Consider the following 24,596-nt stretch of genomic DNA (forward strand, 5'->3'; position numbering starts at 1 on the left):
GTTTATCTAAATGCTTGGGGTCCCACTCGTGGAAATTTTTATATAATTGGTTTTAGAAGCAGTCATGGTGCTGGAATTTGTAAACTTTCCAGGTGATTTTAATATTCACTGAAAATGGACAAACTGATTGAAAGTCAGCAGTGATCTGCTAAGCTGCCTGTTTTACTGCGTCTTTTCAATTTGCATCCTAGTTGTTCATTCTGAAGCATTTAAAAATATTAGTCACTTTTCCTTGCTTGAAAATCTCCTATAGACTCTTTCATTTTGGGCTTCCTCTGACATTTCAAGACCACTTATTTTTTTCTATCAGCTGTTTTAAATCCAGGTGTTCTCAGCATCATATATATACTTTGCTCTAATTCTTTTTTTTTTTTTCAGTACCAGGGATTGAACTCAGGACTTGCCAGGCAGGCAGCAGCACTGCTGCGTTACATCCCCAGCATTTAGCTCTATTTCTGACTGTACATATTGTCACGGGATGATATATCCTACTCCTACAACTTCAAAAACCAATTAGTTACATTTCTGTGAAAATTACAGTAGAATTTTGATGATGATTTCACAGAGTCTGTAGATCACTTTGGGCCATATAGACATTTTATTAGATGACTCCAAACATATACACACACAGATGCATACACACAGTGACAATGTTTCCCTCAACTTGAAATCTGAATTTAGAGCTACTGGTACATAATACTCATAGCAGTGCATATTAATATGAAACTTCTACGATCCCAATTCCAGTTGATCATATAATACCATATCTCTGTAGCTTACTTTATTACTTTTAACTTGTGAAATGGGCATAATAATGATCCCAACTTCATGGCATTGTTGAGAAGACAGAAAAATACAATGCCTCTAAAGTCCCCTGCTCAATGCCTGATGATTAATAAATGTTAGCTATTTTTCTCATAATTGTTGTCATCATTCTCTAAGCAGAGTGTATGGTTCTAGCTTTTAGCCTCCCACGTATGTACCTTTAAACATAGCACTACTATGACACCAATTAATTGTATCACTGTTGCTGATGTATATTTGCTTTTCCAACTTTACTTTGAATTCTTTCAAGGGTAAGACTGCTTCTTATTCATGTATGTGCCTTCATAGAATTTGGCACATGCAGGCAGACCATTTACTGGAAATAGGTTTCATCTTTTACCAACCATAATTGATTGAAAACACTTTCGTGAAAGGTTGTATTGAAAAGGATGCAAGGATCCGGCTAGGCTCAATGGGCAAGAATAACATGATTAATTAGGGATGCCTGTCTTAGGACAGGTAAAGGGAAAAGTTGCAGAAATATCATAAACATTCCACTCCTGTTTTAAATGCTATCCAAATAAGTTTTACTGACTAAGTTTTTATGAACGAATATTATTGGTTGAAAGACCTGACTCAATGGGAATCATTACTAAAGAATTTGGCTATTTTTCTCCTATAATCAAAATTCTTTCAGGGCAGATATAGATTTTTATACTGGAAACTTGGGACAAGTATAAGCATAACATGCTCACAGTAGAAAATTCATTACAGATGATCAAAGGCTGTAGAAATTTCCATTTATATGTCTTGCTACATTATATTATACCTGCCATCTGTGATCCCTATCACATAAATACAGATTCTGAGATTGAGAATTCTTTCAAGATTTTTGTAGGAACGCTTATCCAAACCATCCAGACATCAGCAAATAATGGTTTAAGACACAGATAAATGCTTGAAATAAGGATAGAGAAATTTGATTTTCAAATTTAGGCTTCTGTCTACTCCTTGAATTCACAAGTGGCTACATCATTTAAACAGCTTCTGTTGGGAGATGAAGTGGCCCATTAAGATGGGGCAAGGAGGGGAAAGATAATAGTCGTAGGGGTGCACTTATTCCAAAGTGAACTTCATCCACCTCGCACAGTACCTGAAACCTAGCTGACACTAAATAAATATTGATGCATAAATGAAAAAATTAACAAATGGATGGATGGATGCTATTTGAATGGGTGACAAAGTGCTTCCAAATACAAACACAAATTGGCAGTTTTATATTTCTCCACCAGATGGCGATAATGTGAGACACCGGTTTAGGTTATACAGTAATTGTAAAGAGGAAAACAACCAACCAAACAAAAAAATAGTATTAAAAGAAAACACACACACACACACACACACAAAAGATCAAGATAAGAAGAGGGAAATGAAATTTTTGTGTCAGCTGTATCCTGTTAGGAACCCATGATCTTCTGTGAGCTATAGCATGTTATCATCACAGCGCCTTTTTATGCACGGGTGATTTTAATGAATAATTATAATAAAATAGTTACATTAAAATTATTTTATCTATCTAAAATTATAGGTGAGCACTCGTAGCTAAATTATTATCTGTGGCTTTTATATTCGTATATTTATACTTTCGTGAGTTTTATACAAATTTCTCAGTAAATGTGTGCACCCTTTGGAAATGAGGTTACAGGAACAACTCCTAGTCTGAGTGCCTCCAAGAAATCTAACATTGCTATTCAACTTGCCAAAAATTATATAAAACAAGTCTACCTAGAGCTCATTCATCCTGTTAGTAAAGAATTGCAAGTAATATTAGACTGGTGTCTGTCTTCTCATTCAAAAGCTTTTGGAAGATAAAAAAATCAGCTTTAGAATTCAGCACTCCGCATGTGCGTGGGTGTAAAGGGAGCTGCTTTCTTGGCAAATGAAGGCAAGAATATGAACACGCTCTCATGTATTTGCTCAACTACTTCCTCAAAAGTAGCCCAGAGTTAGATGAAAAGTTAACTTTCCTGAAAAATGCATAAACAGACCCAGAAATACTTAAAAATTATATAGGGTGTTATTCACCCTATTCTAATGATAATCAAAACAGAAAAGCTTTTAATCTCCTTGTAAATTCTTGGCCCCTGGAACATAAGGAGGCAGGTGTGATTATTGTGGAAGGAAATGAACAGAAATTAACATTTTTTGGAGTTCTTAAATATTTTTACCCTATCAGAACTTCCTGATGTAGGTAAGCAAGGTGGTGTAGTATATGAACATGGAACAATGGAGACACATACACGATTTCTAATCCCAGATCTTAGAGTTTAGCCTTGGGATCTCTGGCAAGTTTTTGTAAATCTGTTACCTCACCTGAAATTGAGGATAACACTTCACACCCCACAAAGTGTTTATAGAACAAATGTGAAGCGCCACATCTAGCAGAGTTCTAGAAGAGAGAAGGTAAAATTCAGCATTCATGTTGATAGAGATGTGGCTGACAAAGGGAATGATTAAGTCAATTTTGCAGAAAGACATCCAGAATTTTACGTAGCAGATTAGTAGGCCCTTAGTCAACAATAATTTAGCATTCTTCCTTCTTAACCTAAATCACAATGATTATCTGAAAACATAAAATGCATATGCACTTTAAAGCACCATATTGTACATGAGAAATATATACAATTTACTGTTAAATTAAAAAATAAAAACTAAGAATGAACCAGGCCTAGATTTAGTTGAGTGCATGCAAGATACAATCACTGCCACGTATTTCTTAAAGTTAGTGTTTTCTCTAACTTATAGATAGCAATACACAACATAAAACAACATATTGGACTCACTGTTTTGCCTAACATAGTATAATTCATTTCTTCCCCAAAAGGGTATATATTTTCCCTTCTAGATGTCTATACAGATTAGGGAAAAGCTGTCTGATAAGATACTGAGTTTCTCAATTTTCAGATCCTGTATACTTTAGTTTATATAAGTCAGTGCACTGAAAGATGTTGCTGGCTAAATGTATAAATAGGTTTAATATGTGTTTATGTCAGTTCATGGATAATGGATTTGGGTTTTTGTCCTTGATCTTTTGTAGTCTCACACTACATACGTTTTGTCAGTAATCTCAGTCATTCCTAGCCATCTTTAGTAGAATGCCAAGCTCAAATCAGTTTATATCCACAGCCCAGATCTTTCGTGAGCCCTAGACATCCATTTTGAAATGCCTGATAGAAGATTCATCTGGATGAAACACCAGCATCTTAAATTTAACCTGTCCAGAAAGAAACCCAACTTCTTCCCTTCCAAATGTACTCCTAACTGTTCCTTCTCTTAATGAATGGATCATGGTCTTCCCAGTTTGCCAAACTCGAATCTTTAGAGTCCTCCTTCACTCTGTTACCTCCATTACCTCAACCAGCAATCAATTTCCAAGTAGTATTAGTTTGGCCACACTATTATCTCTTGATGTCTCTTTACTTCCTTAGCTATAGTTAAATCCCCTCCCATTGCCAGTCATATCTTTGGTCTAAATCAGTAGTCTCATAGATTTTCTCTGGGCATCCAGTTATTTCTAACTGCAAACAATTTTCTACTTTGTGAGATACATGTTTACAATTCTTCTGTACTCTTATGCTAAAAACTATAATGCATGATACAATTCTCCAACAATTATATTTTGAAATTTAAAAAAGATGCCCAAATTTGGCATACAAAAACTTCATGATCTAGCTTTCAACAGAGTTTTTCTAAATATAGTAAGTGCTACTCTATTCTAGATCTTTTTCATAACTTTTATGTTTCCACCTGACAATCTACCCTGTTGGAATACCTTCCTGGTAAATGCTTATTCAAATTTTGAGACCTAGATCAACTATAGCCTTTGTATGGAAAGTGGGTCCACTCAAGAAGTTACATATTTTATCTTGTGCACTTCCACAGCAATTTAACAGTAGAGAAATTTCCTGTTTTCCACAGGCAATGAATTCCAAGAACCCCATGGTAGATGCCTAAAACCTGACTACAGTGTAGGTAGCATATAGCATGTGAAAACACTGGATAAAGGGGTGATTCATGCTTTGTGTAAAACAGAGAAAGATGGTGTGAGATTGTGCTACTCAGAATAGCATGCCATTCAAAACACATGTTTATTTCTAGAGTTTCCTTCTAAATATTTTTGAATCTCCATTTACTGTGGGTAACAAATTGTGGAAACTGTTACAAAAACACTTACTATGTTTTATTGCAATAATTTGCCTGAATATTGATTTTCTCCTTCATATAAGAGCTTCCTACAAGCAGTAATTTTCCTCATCAGCATAGAACTCAAGATCTGACATGTATTAAATACTAAATACAAGCTTATTGCTTAAAAATAGTTTCTTGAAAGTAAATTACAATAGCATCATAGAAGACAAACACCACTCACTTCAAATTCTTTTGATTTACTGCACAGGGAAAAATCTGTGTCTAAATCTTTATAAGAATTGCAAGAAAATTGTTTATACTTTTAGAACTGTCATCAGGATAGTAAACTCACAGAGTATTAGGTCAACCACTCTACATTATACTACCCACAACTTACAATTATGATTTCATCTTCTCTAAAGAAAAATCTACAGATAAATTTTTTCATGGGAGCTACACACTTCTTAAGGTAAAACAGAGCCCAGAATTCCCATAGGATTCCCATAGGATAACATTTACCACTTGTCAGGTAGATGGAAGAAAATTATTGTAGAATAAATGTTCAATATCTTTAGCGGAAAAAATAAGAAAATTAAAATGAATAACTGGGAGAACAAGATATAACACATTTACCAATTATGTTGAAAGATGAAAGCAAATAATATAGTTAATATCAGAAGCATTTAACATGTATTTAAAGTGTGTCAGTATATTTAAAATTTTTGGATTACTTTAAGATTTTTCTAAATGAAAATTATGTCACTAATTAGAATACAGTAATTTTCTTTTGTCATAATTCAATATGGCAATATTTAAAGCAGTTATCAATATTTGATAAGTACTTATATTCCACTTATAGCACCTATTTCCTTAAATAAAGTAGTAATAAAGCATATACTATCTGCAAGCTTTATACAAAAACAGAGATCAATCTAACCTCTCCCATACACACAAAAACCCACAGCCAGACTTGAGAGGACATGCCTGTAAGTCTAGCACTAGAGGCTAAGGCAAGAGGATTGCAAGTTTAAGACCAGATTGGACAACCTGGCAACTTAACATAGCAAAACAGAGATCCTACCTTAATATTTCAAATTAGAAATCGGAAATATCTGGGAATATAGCTCTGTTTTAAGACCATGAGTTCAAACCCTAGTACCGAGAGGCAAGGAAAGACAGATGAAAGAAAGAAAGAGAGAAAGAAAGAAAGCAAGCAAGAAAGAATGAGAGTGAAGGAAATTGATTTTATATTCATTGAGTGTATAATAGAGTATATACAGCCATAATAGGTAAAAATGAGTACAAATAAAATTTCCTCCTAGTTCATGGAGGAAGTGATCACCATCACTATGGGGTAGTGATGGTAAAGGGGGTAATAGTGCAACACAGCTTCACTGGCAAAGACAATTGTAAATTAGGCCTTGGAAAATGGTTGGGTAATGCATAAAGGGAGGTAGCAGGACAGGACATTCCAAGAAAGAATTTGTGGCTATAAATGTAGCTCATTGGTACAGCATTGGCCCAGCATGCCTTACGCCTTGACTTCAATCTCTAGTACCACAAACACAAAATTCTGCCTTTGCCAAGAAAAGGGTAATAGTATATTAAGGAGATTAAAGAGGGATGGAGTGAGATACGGGCAGCCCAGTCAGGAAACGCAAAATTGCCTGGGTGAGATATAATGACAGCAATCATGATGAGAATGGAGGGAAGGTAGATTCGAGAGGTGTAGATATAGCAATTCTGCTGGCTGAGGCAACTCATGAGATACAGAATGTACGTGTGCTTGACTGGGAGAATGGGGGCATCATTGACAGATGTCTGGCCATGGAAAGAGGTTGTTAAGATGATTGTTTCCATCTTAGAAATATTGATTTAAAGTGTTCAGTGTGTCATTCATTTGGATATGTTCATCAGGTGACTAAAAACTAAGGGCAAAAGTAAAGCAAAGAGGTTTGGATCAAAGGAAATATTTGGAAGTCACCTAAAGACGTGGTTCTTGAAGGCATCTGAGTATAGAAATGATACAGAAATGGTATGGCATTCAAACTTGAACAGGCATTAGAATACCCTGGAAGTCTTGTTAAACCTTAGATTGTTGTGTCCCACCCTCAGGATTTCTGACTCAATAGGTCTGGGCTAGGGCCCGAGAATTTGCATCTTTAAGAAGTTCCCAGGTTATGCTGATACTGCTATGGGAGGGTCCACACTTTGAGAACCACTGATTGAATAAAACCTAAATTTAAACATCTTAGCATGACTTATTCATAATAAACAATGCATGTCAGTATCAATATCTATTTTCCTATGAAGTTAAAATAGTGTCTAACGCTGTTCATCTGTCAATTTAAAAAAGGAAATCATGTTTTTATTTGTCTTTTTTTTCTTTCTTAGAAACTGTCCTGTCAATCCATAATTGCAAAGCCAAGGCTGCACAAAGAATATAATCCAAAATATGGCTGTGGTAAATAAAGGACACCAGAAAAGTATTTCCCTTCGATCCATGCTGCAAAAAAACTCCATATTGTGATGACAGATTTTTCTGGACCTTTGATAGGTAGCTTTTTCAGCAACCAAAAAGTTATGTGAGACTTTTGTCCTATATAGGCAATGACTTGAAAAGCACTTAGTTGTTTACTTTTCATCTTACCATAAATGATTTATCCTTCAGTCTATATAAATTGCTATTTGTAGGATTAGACAAATTTTGAATGCTCTGCTAAGAGGATTGTTGCATCGAAATTCATACATAATCCATAAAAAGCATGTGTAACCTTCAACCTTAGCTGGGTTAGCATATGAAACAAATTCACTGAGCATATGCAAGCTGTGCAAATTATTAACCAGTTAACATCAGCAAATTTGTTGTTGAAACAGAGGTTTATGCACTTAAGTATTCCCTAATGAGAAATTATACCATTTATAAAAATACAATAAAAACATACCTTGCGTAGATGTCTCTAGTTCTTTCCTCTTTCTACTCTGGCTATTGTAATTCATTCTCAGCTCTTGGTTATACTCATGCAGAGTTTCCCTTGAATTGTATGACTGTCTTGGTTTTCTTCCATCCTCACTCTCATCAGAAGAGCTGGTGTATGCTAGATCCATTTCATGCTTGACTTTTGACAGAGGCTGGTAGGGTTTGCAGTCTGTTTGCTCCATCTCTTATTCAGCAAGATCAGTTTCATGAAAAAAGGATGAGGAAGTCTTTTAATGCAAGCAGTCCTGTGAGAGAGAGAGAAAAGCAAAAAAAAAAAAAACACAAGCCTTCTTAGATTTGTCCTTTTGCAAGGAAAGTCATCTGGCAGATTCACAATTGGTCCTGATAATGTTATCAAAGGAGTGAAGCAAAAGACAAACTAGATGACATGAAGCTAGCCGGAGGCAATAATAACACCCTGTGTTATATGCATACATTGTCAAACACTTGGGCTTAGACTGGAGGTTGTAGCATCAGAAAATACTCAAAGTAAAACACGGTCTTCAGAATATTTGCGTCAGAATGCAAATAAAGAACAATATTGCTTTATTGTGTGTGTGTTTTTTTAACATTAAAATCAGTGATTAGATTAAAAAGCATTATTGGATTTGAAAGTGGCCAGGAGTATATATATTAACCCAGCACAATCCACACTTGAAATGAGAACTGGTGAGAGAACGCATTCAGAAAGAACACATGCTTGCCTCTGGTTTAATATTCCATTTAAGACAGGGGCTCATGAAATAAAGTGTCCTTTAGGGGAACAGAGCTCTTTGAGTTCATATTGTGGCTTTTGAGCCTCAGGCCTGCAGAGCATTTTTAATGAGTTCGGTAGTTGTAAATTTTGGTTCTTCATAGTACTGAGCGGATGTAAACAACACTTCTGGTTACTATACCAGTATAGGAACAGCAGGATCTAAATCTAATTCATAGCTATACGAAACTTCATGATAAATCACTGAAAAAACAAAACCCTTTCCCCAAAGAATGCTGAGCTAGGAGCTGCTAAAGTTCTCAGGGCCAGTAGAGGCTTTAGCTGCCCTACTTAGCACAGAAAAGTTTGAGAAGATCAAGTGCCATCTGACATGTTAAAATCCTCTGTAAAAGTTAAAAGCCCTGTCAAAATACTCTTATTTTCCTTCTTTAATTTTTTTTTATTTTATTGGTACATTTTAGCTATATAATATAATAACATTCAGCATGGAAATGTGTACCTTTACATAATCTATCTTGGTTCTTATTTTTCCCCATTCCCTTGCCCTCCCTTCAACCCCTCCACCCCTCTCTATTTACAAAGAATTTGTTTCCATTTTTTCATTTTTCATGTTGATTCCATTCCCTTCTTTCCTTTCCCCTACCCCTCCTACTTCCCCTTCCCCTGTGCCCCTTTTCTTCCTATTTTATATTATCTATTATACCTTTCAATCCTTCTCGTATTTTCCTTTTTAAAGTGATTTTCTCATCACCTTTTCCATCCACTGCAATGATTTGGCAATCGGGTCCTTTTGTAAAATATTAAAAATCCTAGTCTAAAACCAAGTAACTGTGATTCTCTTTAACAGTGAAATTGACTTCTTTATTTTTTCTCTACTCTCCACCAAACGTATTTTTAAAGAAACCCATAGATATCTAGACACTCTACTCTATCATACACAGTATCTCATTCTTTGAAATTCCTATTGCTTTTATGGCAAGCACACAGAACATAGAAATCACTCAGTAAAGTTTTACGTATTGGCTTATATATATTAAGTGGTACATTCTGCTTCATAGTGTGAATAGTATTTTATAAATTGAGGTCTTATTTCCATAATGAAACCTTAAGATTCTTGAAATCAAGATTTTGCATCTTATACATTCTTATATTTCTTACACTACTTAGCATTATGCTAGGCATACACATAGCAAAAACTATTTAACTATTAGTCTTGTAAATCTCATAAAATGTGGAGATACCTAGCTTATTTGGTTTAACATCAGATATGACTATGCTTAGAGAGAAGGCAGATTCAATATTGTAAATGAACACATGTTAATAATTCAACAACCTTCTTATCTAATGCCATCTCATGGCTTTATACACTGTCTATACACTGACAACTTCTGCATCGTGTCTCCACTATGAGCCATAGGCTTGAACATTCACCTGCTTACTCAGTGTCTTCATTTAGTTATCTAAAAGGTACCTCAAAATTGGTGCGTTCAAAACTGAGCTCATGGTTTCTACCCTTCCCAGTCTCACTCCTTTTACAGTCTTCTCTCTCAGTAAATAACCCCTGTGCTCTGCTTGCCCAGGCCAAAGAAGATGAAATCATCTTTGACTCCTGGATTTCACATACCACATACAATGCATCAGTAATTCGTATTAGAGCTACCTTTGAAATGAATCCAGAACCCAGAAGCATCTCTCCAGTTTCTCACTACTACATTGCTTTAAACTATACTTTCCCAAATGGATTATTATGACATTTTCCTACTTGATATACTGCATGTACCATTGTTCCTGATAGCACATTCTTCAGCCTGCAGCCAGAATGAAAGTTTTAAAATACATGTCATTCACTGATCTCCCTTTCTCATAAGCAGAGATGATGTCCTATTTCCTTAACATAAAAGCTAAATACTTAACAATGATCTATAAGGGCCCTTCTCTAACCACTGAAAACACATCCTGACGTTTCTCCCTAGCTCATGCACTATAGGTATACTAATCTTGCCATTTTTCTTATTTTTAAATTAATTTTATTGGTATAAATATACATAATGGGTAACATTCATCCAAGGAAGTTTGTACCTGTACATGATATAGCTTGATTCCTTTTTCTTTCATTCCCCTTCCCTCCTTTCAATCCCCCTTTATTTACAAAAAGCTTTGCTTCCATTTTTTCCTTCTTTTATTGATTTTTTTCCTTTTACCTTCCTTTTCCCTCCTCCCCCTTTCACAGTTCCCCGTTTCCTTTGAACAATTTGTCCTTATTTCATATTATCTATTATGCGTTCTGGTCCCAATTTACCCTTTCAGTTTCTCATACTAGAGAGACAATGTGATATTTACACATATGTGTTCGATTTATTTCACTTAAGGGTATAGTCTCAAGTTGCAACCTTTCACCTAGAAATGTGTCAAGTTTATCTTGCTTTATGGCTGAGTAGTACTTCATTGTATAAAAAAAAACATCTTTTTTATTCATTCATCGGTTGATTGTCATTTGGGTTGTTTCTAAGGTTTATCTATTACATACTGTGTTACTATAAATATGGGTGTGAATATATCACTGTGGTATGATACTTTTAATTCTTTTGGGAAGATACCCAGCAGGGGCATAGCTGGGTCAAATGGGACCTCTAATCCTAATATTTTGAGGAATCTCCAGCCTGATTTCCACAATGGTTGTACCAGGCTGCACTCCAACCAACAGTGGAGAAGGGTTCTTCTTCCCCACAGCCCCAACAACATTTGTTATTGGTTGATTTCTTGATAGCACCCATTCTTCCTGGGGTGAGGTGGAATCTCAACTTTGTTTAAATTTACATCTCTTGAATGACCAGTGATGTTGAACATTTTTTCATATATCTGTGTGCCATTTCTACTTCTCCATCTGAGAAGGGTCTATTAATTTCAGATGCCCATTTTTGGGTTGGGTCTTTAAATTTTTGGGGAGGTCTGATTTTTTTCAATTCTTTGTATATTCTAGATATTAGTCTTTTATCTAAGGGCCTACTGGTAAAAAATTTTCCCACTCTGTGGGTTGTTTCTTCACTCTGTTGGCGATTTCTTTTCCAGTGTAAAACAAACTTTTTAATAAGATGAGATGTAGTTGTTGATTCTTTGCACTATTTCCCATGCAGTTTGGGTTTTGTTCATGAAGTTGTCCTTAAGAGACCCCAAGACAGCTGGCCTTCAATTTGGCTGTGCCCAGCTTCTACTTTTCTACTTAAATTTTCTCAGTCTGCTGACCAACTACCAGCATTCTGCCCTGTAACCTCACCATTCTTGAAAAGACCAGGCATGTTCTTGCCTCAGGGACTTTACAAGATCCCACTGAAAAACTACCAAAAGTGGTGCTGCTCATCCTCCTTCCTGTCTTTTCAAGAATTTATCACTGAATGACACACTATGTAGTTTACTTATTTGTCTCCTGTCATCTATCTTTCTCCACTAAATGTAAGCTCCATGGTGGTAAGAACTATATGTTCTATGCATTGCTAGGTACCTCCAAATAAGCACAGTAGCTGGCAGGCAGTAGACACTTGTTCAATATGTTTTGAATAAATGGATAAACAATTATCACTCTGAAGAACGTCTAGAGATCATAAGGGAATTAATAAACCATAATTCTTTCTCCAAGAAACTCACAGCCTAATTAAATCAAGGAATAAATCTAGTAAAAGGTGAATGAGATGATTTTTTTTTATAAATAAAATAGTGGTTCAGCACGAAAAGGGAACGCTTTGGGAAAAGGCTGTACTTGATTTAGCTTATTTGTTCACTGCCAACTCTGTGACGGCAACCACTGAAATTCCATTGAGCACCTATGTTATTAAACAAAAAGACATTCCTTTTTAGATTCCCATGCATGTTTGGCATGTTTTTCAGAAGGTGGGTGTTTCTCTGAAGTTTAGGTCTTGACTTTGCCTAAATCATGTAAATTGAAAACTGTGCCAACAGAATTCAAGGGATGCATTAAAATTTGACTTTGATCCAGAAAATCAGACTTCAGTATAATTCATCTAACTTCATTTTAACAAACATGCACCATTCGTTGCTCATTGAAGAACGAGAGTTTATTAAGTTGAGGGTTGAAAGCCGTTTTCACATAAGGCCACTGGCAATAAAAAAAAATCAATGAAAGACTTTATAACTAAAAAGAACTCCAAAATGTTTTCTGTTACATATATTAATAGTATTCTATCTTCTAATTACATTTTCCAACTCTTTATTTTCTCTTTCAAGACGTAGATTCACAGTAATCAGGATTATGATCACAGTAATGTTCAGAATGGCCAGAGCAATGCTCTGCCAACCTCAGTGCAGTACAAATCTACATTCATCTCAACATGAGGCAAGCCTAACAAGTTAAATATAAAAATTAAAAGCTATTATGAACATGTAATGTTATATTTAATAACAATGTTTTATCATGTCAAAATTGCTCTTATTTTTATGTATGAAAATCTGGGTCTTCTCTTTTCCCTTGGTATGTTTATTTGCAACATGTACACTGCAGGGGAGGGTGATTCATATAGCCATTATGAGCTATGTTCAAAGTCCTAATTGGAGCTTTTTGCATTCACAAATCATCTAGGAATGTCACACCTGTTCAAGGTTACTGAGTATCCTCGGAAGCAATCTTCCTTTAAACCAAAAAATGGGTAAAAGTTCTCCAACTCATCCACTACAACATTTTGTCTTAAAATTTATGTCAGCAGACATAGGTGACTAGGGAAATATTCCAGATTTCTTTTGGCACATGAGGTAGAGTTTCACACAACTCAGTGTGCATAGTAATTTGAGGGTACGTAACTGTGATATGCATCAAAGCATCAAGAAGCAATGTGTAAACTCACTAGGAAATAGTTTATTTTTTGAAAATAAAAAGTAAAACAAATTAAGAAAAGATTAACATTTTAAATATAATAGCATTCAGGGCTGGGGATTTGGCTCAGTGGTTCTGCTGCCTGCTTTGCAAGCACAAGGGCCTGAGTTTAATCCCTGGTACCAAAAAATAAGTAAATAAATAAATCTAATAACATTCAAAGCACAATAGTGTGGAAAATATGTTTTCCCACAGACTCTTTGGTACAAGAAAGCTCATAATTGCTTAAATGACTTTTTCATTCGGTGTCCAGCACACCATCCTGAAAGTCCAATGTCAAATAAACATTTTGAAACATGATATAATGTTGTCAACTCACAGAAAAACGTACTATACATATACTGTTTCCATCAAAATAATTTTAATTTCTCTATTGTTTAAATAATACAGAATTCACAAAACAAAGCAAATGAGTATGCACAGCACATGCAGTAATGAAACAAATTGAAAAAGTAGACAATGATCTTTGCGACTGCAGTAAGATCCATTCAGACAGTTCACATGGTATAAACTCAAATGTCAGAATACATTGCTAATTTTGTGCCTTTGATTCTCTACTGGCTAATGAATAACTCTGCCTGATTTTAGAAGACACCAATAGAGATGTATGTTCATTTATTTGGTCATCATAAGGCTAAAGGGAGACAATATAGTATATGGGAATCAATGGCCTTAGAAAGACAAAATTTTCCTCGAATGACCAGTGATGTGGAGCATGTTTTCATATATTTACTTGCTGCTTTTATTTCTTTGTCTGAGAAATGTCTGTTCATTTCAGATGCACATTTTAGAATTGGGTCTCTATATTTGGGGGGGTGGTTGTTTTGAGTTCTTTACATATTTTAGATAATAGTCCCTTGTCTGAGGAGCAGCTGGCAAAAAGCTTTTCCCACATTGTAGGTTGTCTCTTAGTTCTGTTGATGGTTTCTTTTGCAGTGCAAAAGGTTTTAATAAGATGAGATCCCAGTTGCTGATTCTTTCTGCTAGTTCCCTTCCTACTGAGGATTTGTTCATGAAGTCTTTTCCTATGCCAATGTCTTCCAGAGTTCTGCCTAACTTAGCTTCCAGCAAGTTTAGTGTTTCTGTTTTTATATTTAGATCTTTAATCCACTTGGATTTTAATTTAGTACATGGTGAAAGATAAGGGTCTAGTTTTAATCTTTTCCAGGTTGAGATCCAGTTTTTCCAACAACATTTATTAAAGAAGTTATCTTTCCTCCAGTGGGGACTGTCAGCTCCTTTGTCAAAGATGAGGTAGCTGAGTGCATCTGGAGTTGTTTTTGTGTCTTCCAATCTGTTCCACTGATCCTCAGGTCTGTTTCTTTGCCAGTACCATGCTGGTTTTATCACAGTGGCTTTGTAGTATAGTTTCAAATTGGGAATTGTTATACCCACTCCCATGTGTCTGTGGCCTAGGATGGCTTTTTCTATTCTAGGTCTCTTACGGTTCCAAATGAATTTTTGGATTTTTTTTTCTAGTTCTTCACTTTTTTGGTAGTATGGCCATTTTCACTATGTTGATTCTTCCTACCCAGGAGCAGGGGAGAACTTTCCATTTTCTTATATCCTCCTCGATCTCTTTTTTCAGAGTGCTGTAGTTTTCAGTGTAGAAGTCTTTTGATTCTTTTGTTAGACTGATTCCCTGGTACTTCATTTTTTTGAGTGCTACTGTGAAAGGAATTGTTTCACTGATTTCTTTCTCAGTGAGTCTGTTATTTGTGTACAAGAAGGCTATTGATTTTTGGGTGTTGACCTTGTATCCAGCTACTGTGCTAAAAGTGTCAATTCAGTCAAGAAATCTTTTGGTGGAGTTTTGGGGTCTTCAATGTAGAGTATCATATCGTCAGCAAATAGTGACAGTTTAACTTCTTCCTTTCCTATCTTTATTGCTTTAAATTCTTTCTCTTGTCTAATTGCTGTGGCTAATGTTTCCAGAACTATGCATAAGAGGAGTGGTGATAGTGGGTATTGTCTTGTTCCTGATTTTAAGGTGAAGGTTTTCAGTTTTTGGCCATTTAATATGATGTTGGCTGTTGGTTTTTCATAGATAGCCTTTATTAAGTTGAGACATAGACCATCTATTCCAATTTTTTGCAGAGTTTTTATCATGAATGGGTGTGGAATTTTGTCAAATGCTTTTCTGCATCTATCGAGTGGATCATGTGTTTCTTTTCCTTGACTTTGTTAATATAGTGTATTACATTTATTGATTTATGTATGTTGAACCATTGTTGCATCCCTGGAATAAATCCAACTTGGTCAGGATGTATGATCTTCTTGATGATCCTTTGTATCCTGTTTGCTAATATCTTATTGAGGATTTTTGCATCTATATTTGTTAAGGAGTTTGGCCTGTAGTTCTCTTTTTTAGTTACATCTTTCCCAGGTTTGGGAATCAGAGTGATATTTGCTTCCAGGAATGAACTGGGAAGTATTGCTTCTCTTTCAATTCGAGAGATGAAGATGAAAATGACACTGAGATTTCACCTCATCCCACAAAGAATGGCTGATATCAAGAAATCACACAATAACAAATGTTGGCATGGTTGTGGGGAGAAAGGAACCCTTCTCCATTGTTGGTGGGAGTGCAGACTGGTGCAACCACTATGGAAATCAATATGGAGATACCTCAAAGAACTAGGATTAGAGGTTCTATTTGACCCAGCCATCCATCTGCTGGGTATCTTTCCAAAAGAATTAAAAGAATCATACCACAGTGATATATGTGCACCCATGTTTATAGTGGCGCAGTTTGTAATAGCTAAAACTTGGAAACAGCCCATCTGCCCATCAGTTGGAAACTGGATAAAGAAGATGTGGTTTTCCTATAAAATGGAATACTACTCAGCCATAAAAAATGAGAAAGTAGATTCATTCATAGGTAAATGCGTACATTTTGAGGATATACTCCTAAGTGAAATAAAAGAGTCACACATAGGCAAATACCGAATAGTTTCCCTGGTGTGAAAAACTAAAATAGTACTCAAGATCCTAATGGGACAATTAGCAACGTGAAATAGGAAGAAAAGGACCAAAGGAGTAGGGACATTGAGAAGGATAGGGAAAGGGGAACAAGGGAAAAGGAAAAAAATATGAGAAAATGTAAAAATAGAATTTAAGTGTTTGAAGGTGGGAAGGAGAGGAGGGGGTGAAGGGAGGGCAGGGACAAGGGGAAAAATGAGAATCAAGACCTGTCATGCAGAGGTACAAGATCCCAACAATGAATGTAACTGTACTGTCTACCTAGAATGTACCAATAAATTCAATTAAAAAAAAAAAGAAAGACAAAATTTTCCTGCTGAAGAGAATATCAGCACAGCAGTAGCTAACCCACATAGTAGTCAGCAGGTTGCAGGCACTGTCATGGTGCTTTTCATATATTGACTCCTTTAATTCTTATAGCACCCTATATGGTAGTTACCATTTTTAATCCTAATTTTATTGATAAAACCATAGGGCAGAGCAGCTAAGTGACTTGGCAAGGTCACACAGGTAGTACGCTGCAGAGCTGACATTTTAATTTCTACAGCCTGTCTCCAAAAGCCACATTCTTAACCACTATTGTGCACTGTCTTTCAAAAGAACATTTATTAGAGCAACCATAGGTAAATAACCTCCCTTCTCTCAGAGCTGTAAATCTATAATAAAGAGATCTCAGAGATCTCTTCTTATTCTGATACTGAGAAGTTTAGACTGATTTGTCAAAAACATTGGTGGGCATATTCAAAGCTTTGTTTACTTTATTTGCCATCCCTTTTCTTCTTCTCTCCAACTCTCCTATATACGTTTACTATAGAGTGGTTGAACTAAAAGAGTGTTTTTGAATCCATGGATCTGTGTATGTCTGTATGCACCAGGGATAACCTGACTTCCACTATCCTTTTAACCCCCTCCTCCGTTTCCTCCTGCTACTCTTCTTCCTTGTCTTCCCCCCTTTCCTCTTCTTCTCCTATTCTTTTCTTCTTCTTCTTTTCCTTCTCCCCGTCCTTCTCCTCCTTCTTCTATTGTTTAGTGTTGTTTTTAAGACATGGTTTCTCTCTGTAGTTCAGGCTGGCCTTGAACTCACTGTGTAGCCCAGGAAGGCTGCCAACTCACAGGGATGTCCTACCTCATCCTCCAGAGTGCAAGTGTTGGGATTACAGGCTTGCCCATGTCTGACTCCTTTTATTTTCTTTCCATGTTTCATTCTTAATCATATCCATTTCCCTCTGAAAATAAAAACCTGTTTCAGTTTGCCCTCAGCTAAGAGAGAATGGGCCTTCTCGCTGTAGCTGCTTGTAAGTTGGAGCCTTCACCAAAAAGTTTTACTCTACTTCAGAACAAAAATACATTGAACATTGCTTAAGGAGAGGAAGCCTTCATAGATTAGCAGATAAAGCAAATCAGTCCCCACAGTGCTTAGGGAATAGTTAGAAAAGGGGGAAAGTACTCTTTGGAAAATTACAATATTTTTTCACCAGTAAAATCCTCTACATTAATGCAGATAGATTTATTCAGAAAACATTGGATCTAGGTAGCTCCTAGAAGGAAAGTAAAATTCTGACTGATTTGGCTTTTGCCTTTCCTCATTTTTCTTTAGGAGGAAATACTTAATAAGCAGCAAACGGCTCTGTGCGGAGGTAGGGGTGGGATACACAATAAATTGATTCTTCACAAAATTTAAGAACTCTTTCCCATAATCTTACCAGCCTGTTAGAGTGACTGCTGACATTCTGGGGCATTTCCTTCTGGTCATAGCATACACACAAATTGGTTCATGTTGCTTACTTCATGAGATTTTTATATATGTTTCTACACAATTTCTACAACCATCATTTTTAGTGGCTATGCAGAGTGAACATACTATAATTTGTAAATGCCTTCCCCTATTGTTGGATATTTATATTTCCTATCTCCACTTATGAGCATTATAACTGAAGCCATATAAAGATATCATTAACATGTTCAGTAATTTTTATTTCCTTAAGGTAGATTACAAGAACTTGAATTAATGAGCTAAAAGTTTTGAACAATTTTTGTGGCTTTGAGGATTAGAATAATATTAATTGCCACTAGAGATATTTATGAACAATTGCTTTTCATTGTACCCTTGTCAATTTTGAATGTCAATTTAAAATATTTATTTAAATAAGGAAATTAATTGGACCTCTTTAAGTCTCCATTTCTTTGATTATATGTGAGGCTGAATATTTTTCTGCATGTTTGCTAGTTTTATTTCTTCTCTTGTGAACTGTTATTTACAGACTTTATATATCTCTTACTGGAAAATTTTGTGAGTTTTAAAATATTAACCTGAATTGGTGCTATACGACAAAAAATTTAACTTTTTATAGAGTTTACTGAAATTTCCTTTAACAGTCATTTATTTGCCATTTTTACTGTTTTTTTGAATGAGCATTAAAACCAATATATTAGTTTGATTTTATCATGGAATTGGCCAGTTTTTTGGTGTCATGTGCATACACTATAACATTAAAAGAAATAAAAGGATAAAGCAACCATCATCTTTTAGAATATAGAACGAGAATGTCATGTACTCAATATGGATAATCTTAACTAGAAAATCACAGCTTTTGTGGTATACAGTCTTCTTTTAAAACTTTTATTAATTAGTACATATTTGAAGTGCATAATGATTAATAGGTATTTTATTGTGCCAAGGAGGAGATGTTCAAATGTTGAAATGAAATTCTTTTTACTGTGTTGGTTCATATGTATGTGTTTAAGCTAATTATTTTACTAGCATTTAAATATATTACAATAGAAGGAATGAAGTTTCTTCCTCCTAACACTGATTTTACTCATTTGTGAGAACAGATGCTGTAATACCTTCATGATGTTTTTTCAGGCTTTTAAGGCAATTTTGAAAGAGAAAAAATGACAGTGGCATAATTCTATAATTAAATATTGATTACTTCACATCTCTTTCTGTAACTTCTTGAATTTTCTTGTTGCTTATATTTTTTGTCTTGATTTTTGTTAGAACTTCAAGAATTTTAACAGACATCAATAGTGAATCATGTGAGACAAGTGGACAGAAGAATTAGTGAATAAAAATGTCAGTGGTGTCACTTCACTCCACAAAGGAACTCTAACCTCCTTTTAGGATACTGAAGACTTACTCTAATATTGTACTCTCTATTGCTGCTAAGGGAATCCTGACCTCAGTTCTTCTGAACAAGTTTGGACACAAGTTTGGACACAGTTTTTAAGGACTGGGACTTTATATTATGATTTTGAAGGCTCATTAAGTATTACATACTATGCAATTAGACAAATGGCAATAGCTTAGTGCATCTCAAAATGAGAGCCCAGAATCTCATTGAGGAAGAAATCTATTTTTGTAATTGTGTAAATACCTAGCACTTTTCTATCCCTCAGTAATTTGAAAATAATAATACATCTCTGAGTTACAATGACATCTGTCTCCATTATACCATCTCTTTTGGAACTCTAACAACCTCCTAAAGTAATTTCAAATTATCTTTCTCTTATTACTTTCTCAATATCCTATGTGGTGGATTATGTAGATGATCTAAACACTTAATAGGGGCAAAAATCTTCAAGAAAATTGAAGGTAATTCAATATATAAAAGCTTTTTTACTCTTTAGAGAAGAACAATAGCTGCTTATTTCCACAAGAAAACAATCATATTCAATTCATTTTTCTTAAAATGAAAGCCATTGGGGTTTTGTAAATTTCATAGCAATTTTAGCATTAACATACTTATCCGAAATGTAGTATCAAATTTAGTACAGTATCTTGAAAAGTAATAGGTTTCAAATATGGTATTATATAACCAGAGATATCACTTTATTCAATAGCTTACAAGTAGCAAGTATTAATCAAAGCTCTCTATTGCCACCCATCTCCAGCATTAGTTTAGCAAAACTGCCATTTATCATCAACCCTCTCAAGTTTCATGTATAAAAGTTGGAAGCGAATTTCAATGCTTACTACTACAGCCACACTTTTAATTGTGCTAAAAGTTAGACTGAAAAGGAGCTAATAAAAGTAATCCAGCTTTTACTCTCCTCTGTTCATTGTGTGAGGATTGACCAGTGGTATATGGCTGGCTTGGGCTCCCTTTGGCCCATATTGTCCACTGCATATTGGCACAGCTTTAACCAGAAATATGCTTTTCATAATCACAATCACAGCCTCATGTTAGCTGAACTGTTAGATCTCTCCATTAGCCTAATTCTGAGCTTGTCACTTCTACCAACGATGCCAGTAGGTGTGCACGACACGTACTTCTCCATCTTAAGTGAGCCAGCTGCAGCTGTGGCAGTGCAGCTACAATTCTTTCTTTTTTTTTTTTACTTTATTGATCAATTTTAGGTATACATTATGATCGTGTTCATAAGCGGGTGTTGCTGAAAGTGTAAATGAAGACCAAAATGTATAACAGAGAATTTGAAATAGGAAGAGAAGGTTCAAAGGGGAAGGGGAACTTGGAGGTGTGGGGGAAAGGAAAGAAGGGAAAGCAGCTACAATTTTTAAAGCCCGTCCTACAATGGTAGAATTTAGCATGGACTAATCTAAGGCTGGGAGGTGGAGAGCATGAGCCATACGCTAATACAATATAGATTTTCATTTTTATTACCAAAAGCCCAAGAGTTTATTCAAACATAAATGCTTCTTGTATCACTGTAGACTTTTGGTTGATTTCCAAAGTGCTCAAAGAGATGTTTTTGTCAATTTTTTGAGTTTTATAGTTACTTTTTGGGAAGTACACTTGTAGATCACTTTAATAGACCATAGCCAGAAGTTCTGTCCAAATGAGTGATATTTTCTTGGCAGCATTTCCTAGAAATGCGACCTTGTAAGTGTTTTTTGCTTGGGTTTAAAAAAACTAGTACAAAGAAAATAATATGCTTCATGAATACTTTTATATTCATTACATATTGATATAATAGATCAGATATATTCAAGTAAATATATTACTAAAATTAATTTTATTTATATGCTTTCCAATTTGGTTTCTGGCAGTTTTAAAATTATATGTGTCCTACACTGTATTTATATTGGGTAGAGATGTTCTAGATCTATTATCAAACTTCTAAGAAATACTAGGTTCAGATAAAGGAATGAGGGAAAGCAAATGGAAAAATCCAGACTGAAAACATATATATAGGAAAAAGTAATACAGGCTGTTCTACAAATAAGTTTCCAAGGCAGAAAATAAAAGAGGAAGGAAAATAAAAGTGTGAAAGAGGCATATCAACCAATTATAATGTTTGGACTCTATTTGGATTATAATTTGAAAAATGAAAAAAGCTGAACACATACTTATGAAACAGTCAGGAAAATTAGGAAATATAGAAGATTTCTGATAATAAAATTGTACTGTTCTTTTTCAAAGTGAAATATGGCTTTGTAGTTAGGGTAAAGAAGACTTTTCATATCTAGCAATATACAAAAATTTTGTGGAGGAAATTATACAATATCTTGGATTTATTTCAAAAATTCAAGAAGAGAAGAAGTAAGCTAACAAATTGGTGAGGTAACAATGACTATGGAACAAAAACCACTGAAGTTACACGATGGCTGTGTTGGGTTCCTTCAAACATGTGCTTCACCTTTATATGTGTCTAAAATTTCAGGTAATACAAAGTTAGAACAGTTTTGGAAAGATTTTATTATGCAAGAAAATACTAACATACAATGTTAAAGGAAAAAAAATCAAACCTGAAATTCACCGTGACAGATTTTAATACTAGCTTCGTGGGAAGAGTCAAACTAAATTTTCTATACAATTTATTAGTATATAATGTTTACATTCTTTGTGGGGTGTTGGTACATATATGTTACACATCCCAACTCTTTTCTTTCATCTCTTCTACCTTCCTTCTCTATCCTTCTGTCTCTCGGTTCCCTTCTCCTTTAAGAACAATCTATCTCCCTAGTTCCTATGATCTAATCTTTTACTCTTTAGTTTTACTCTGGGTTTCTCATTTAAAAGACGCGAGTTTTTAAATAGTATTCTAATTTATATACCTGTTGCCTTTGAAATAGTAAATTAGGATGATATTATCACTCTCACATTTGGATGAAAAAGCAAAGGCTCAGATATTTGGCAAAGGTCACATAGCAGGTTTCATTACTCCTGGTCCAATGCTCCTTTTACTACGTCATGTTGCTTTCCATGAAGAGTCTCACACTCAGCATACTATTCATTTACCAAAGAACTAACTGAAGTCCAATTGAATTCAACTTATTTACATCAATTAAACATGCTATCCATTTTATTTAACTGTACCCAAGAGCCATGTGCAGGAAAGAGGCAGTCAGATGAAATAACCGGGAGGAAGCAGTAGAATTTTGCAACATATGGTATGTTTGCTGGTGAAATCAAAGGTATGCTTCATGCCAGCTTTTTGTCTGCAAAGTGTCTTTCATTTTACTAAGAGGTATACTTCATGCCAGGAAATGCACAACCTCCTAGCCCTTTCTTTTCAAGCCTAAACCCATGAGAGCATAGACTTGGCATGACTTGGTGGAGCACTGAATGCAATATGTTTAGGCCATTTGTGGTTACAAACAATCCAGATTATTCCCTGTGGATTAAATACTGTAAGTTGTCAAGTGGATTCCTTGTCAATCCATGAAAATACAAATAAGATTTATTTAGCCTTACCCCTGAGTAGATAATATTTGTTTTTAATTTAAGAGAATGAAAATAACTGCTAGAAAAGAAAACAAAAGCTAAAACAGGAAACAACTGAGTATACTGAAGGTATTTGACAAAAATAACTAGATTCTCCTTTGTCAAAAAAGATTTTGCTCTGTCTTGGGAGTTGAGAAATGAACAAATAGAATCTAGTTTATGCCAAAAGATCTATTCTTTCCAAGTGAGTCTACCTCTTATAGATCAAGGAAGGAAGATGAGAGAGTACTGGGCAACAAAGTGAACTTGAAGAAGATATCTCTATAGATTTTTAAGAGCAGACTGTTTTTACTTTGATGTTACAAAAACCTGGGCTACCAGCTCAGTAGAAATTCTTAGGGAAAATACCAGCGTAGAAAGAAGACCTCCGGACCAGGGATTTAGCTCAGTGGTTCCACTGCCTGCCTCGCAGTTGTGAAGTCCTGAGTTCAATCCCTGGTACCCAAAAAAGAAAGAAAGAAAGAAAGAAAGAAAGAAAGAAAGAAAGAAAGAAAGAAAGAAAAAGAAAGAAAGAAAGAAAATCTCCTATTTAAGTGGAGGGCTATACTGTGTGAGACAAAGGTCATTCCCAGAAATATAGCTGTCAATTTAAATGACTTGGTCTTCTGGCCAGTAGGGTCAATCCTTTTCATTTAACAAATTTTGTCTTAAATGTCAACACTCCTTACTGAGCAGTTAGCCTCTTGGAGTTCATTCTAATTACCAAGATCTAACTAGCTAAAAGGAGGAATATAAGTCCTTGTTATGGCTTGTGTCTAGCTGTGCCCCCAAAGCCTCATGCAGTCATAAATGGGGCTTTTTCAGAGATGCCTGGATCTAGAATTTATGACACTGGAATTGATTTATGGTGCAATGCTTGGCTCAAGGGCATTAGGGTTAAGGGTGTGAGTGCAACCCGCTCTAAGTAGTCTGGATAAGACAAAAGGGTCAGAAAGATTCTGTTAAGGTTCTTTGTTGCTTTTGCTACTTTTGGCCTGCCATAAACTCTTTCTTGCCTGCAGTGCCCCCTCTGCCATACCATCCTGCCTTGGAGCCAGACAATTATGGACTGAAACCTCTACAAACTGTGAGCTAAATAAACTTTCCCCCTTTAAATTTGGGGGTCAGGTATTTGGTCTCATCAACTAGAGCAAAGGAACTAAGACAGTCCTTCAATATTTCTATGACAGAAAAATGAGACTCAACATACAGTAGAAAGCATTTGGGTTGGAGAGAGAGCTGGCTTTTACTACCAGTTCCTCTATCTATTTAAACTCATGTTTCTTCATGTATAAAATTAGAATAACAATATCTACCTCACAGTGTTAACATAACAATTAACAAAAACATATGTGTACATCATGCATGTTTTATACAAAAATTTAAAAAGTTTGAAAGCAATATATATATATATAT

At 35.2% G+C, this 24,596-nt stretch overlaps 1 protein-coding gene across 1 annotated transcript in view; it reads right to left on the reverse strand.

Annotated features, from left to right (window-relative positions):
• Tenm1 (teneurin transmembrane protein 1) overlaps window positions 1–24,596 on the reverse strand; it is a 788,119-nt gene that overhangs the window by 548,718 nt on the left and 214,805 nt on the right. The window contains exon 3 of the mRNA XM_010608026.2: window positions 7,899–8,178. Within this exon, the coding sequence (XP_010606328.1) occupies window positions 7,899–8,115 (217 nt within the window). The 5' untranslated portion in view covers window positions 8,116–8,178. The remainder of the gene's footprint in view (window positions 1–7,898; window positions 8,179–24,596) is intronic.

This window comes from Fukomys damarensis, unplaced genomic scaffold (assembly GCF_012274545.1).
Source record: "Fukomys damarensis isolate Sample0158 unplaced genomic scaffold, DMR_v1.0_HiC HiC_scaffold_39, whole genome shotgun sequence".
NCBI lineage: Eukaryota > Metazoa > Chordata > Mammalia > Rodentia > Bathyergidae > Fukomys > Fukomys damarensis.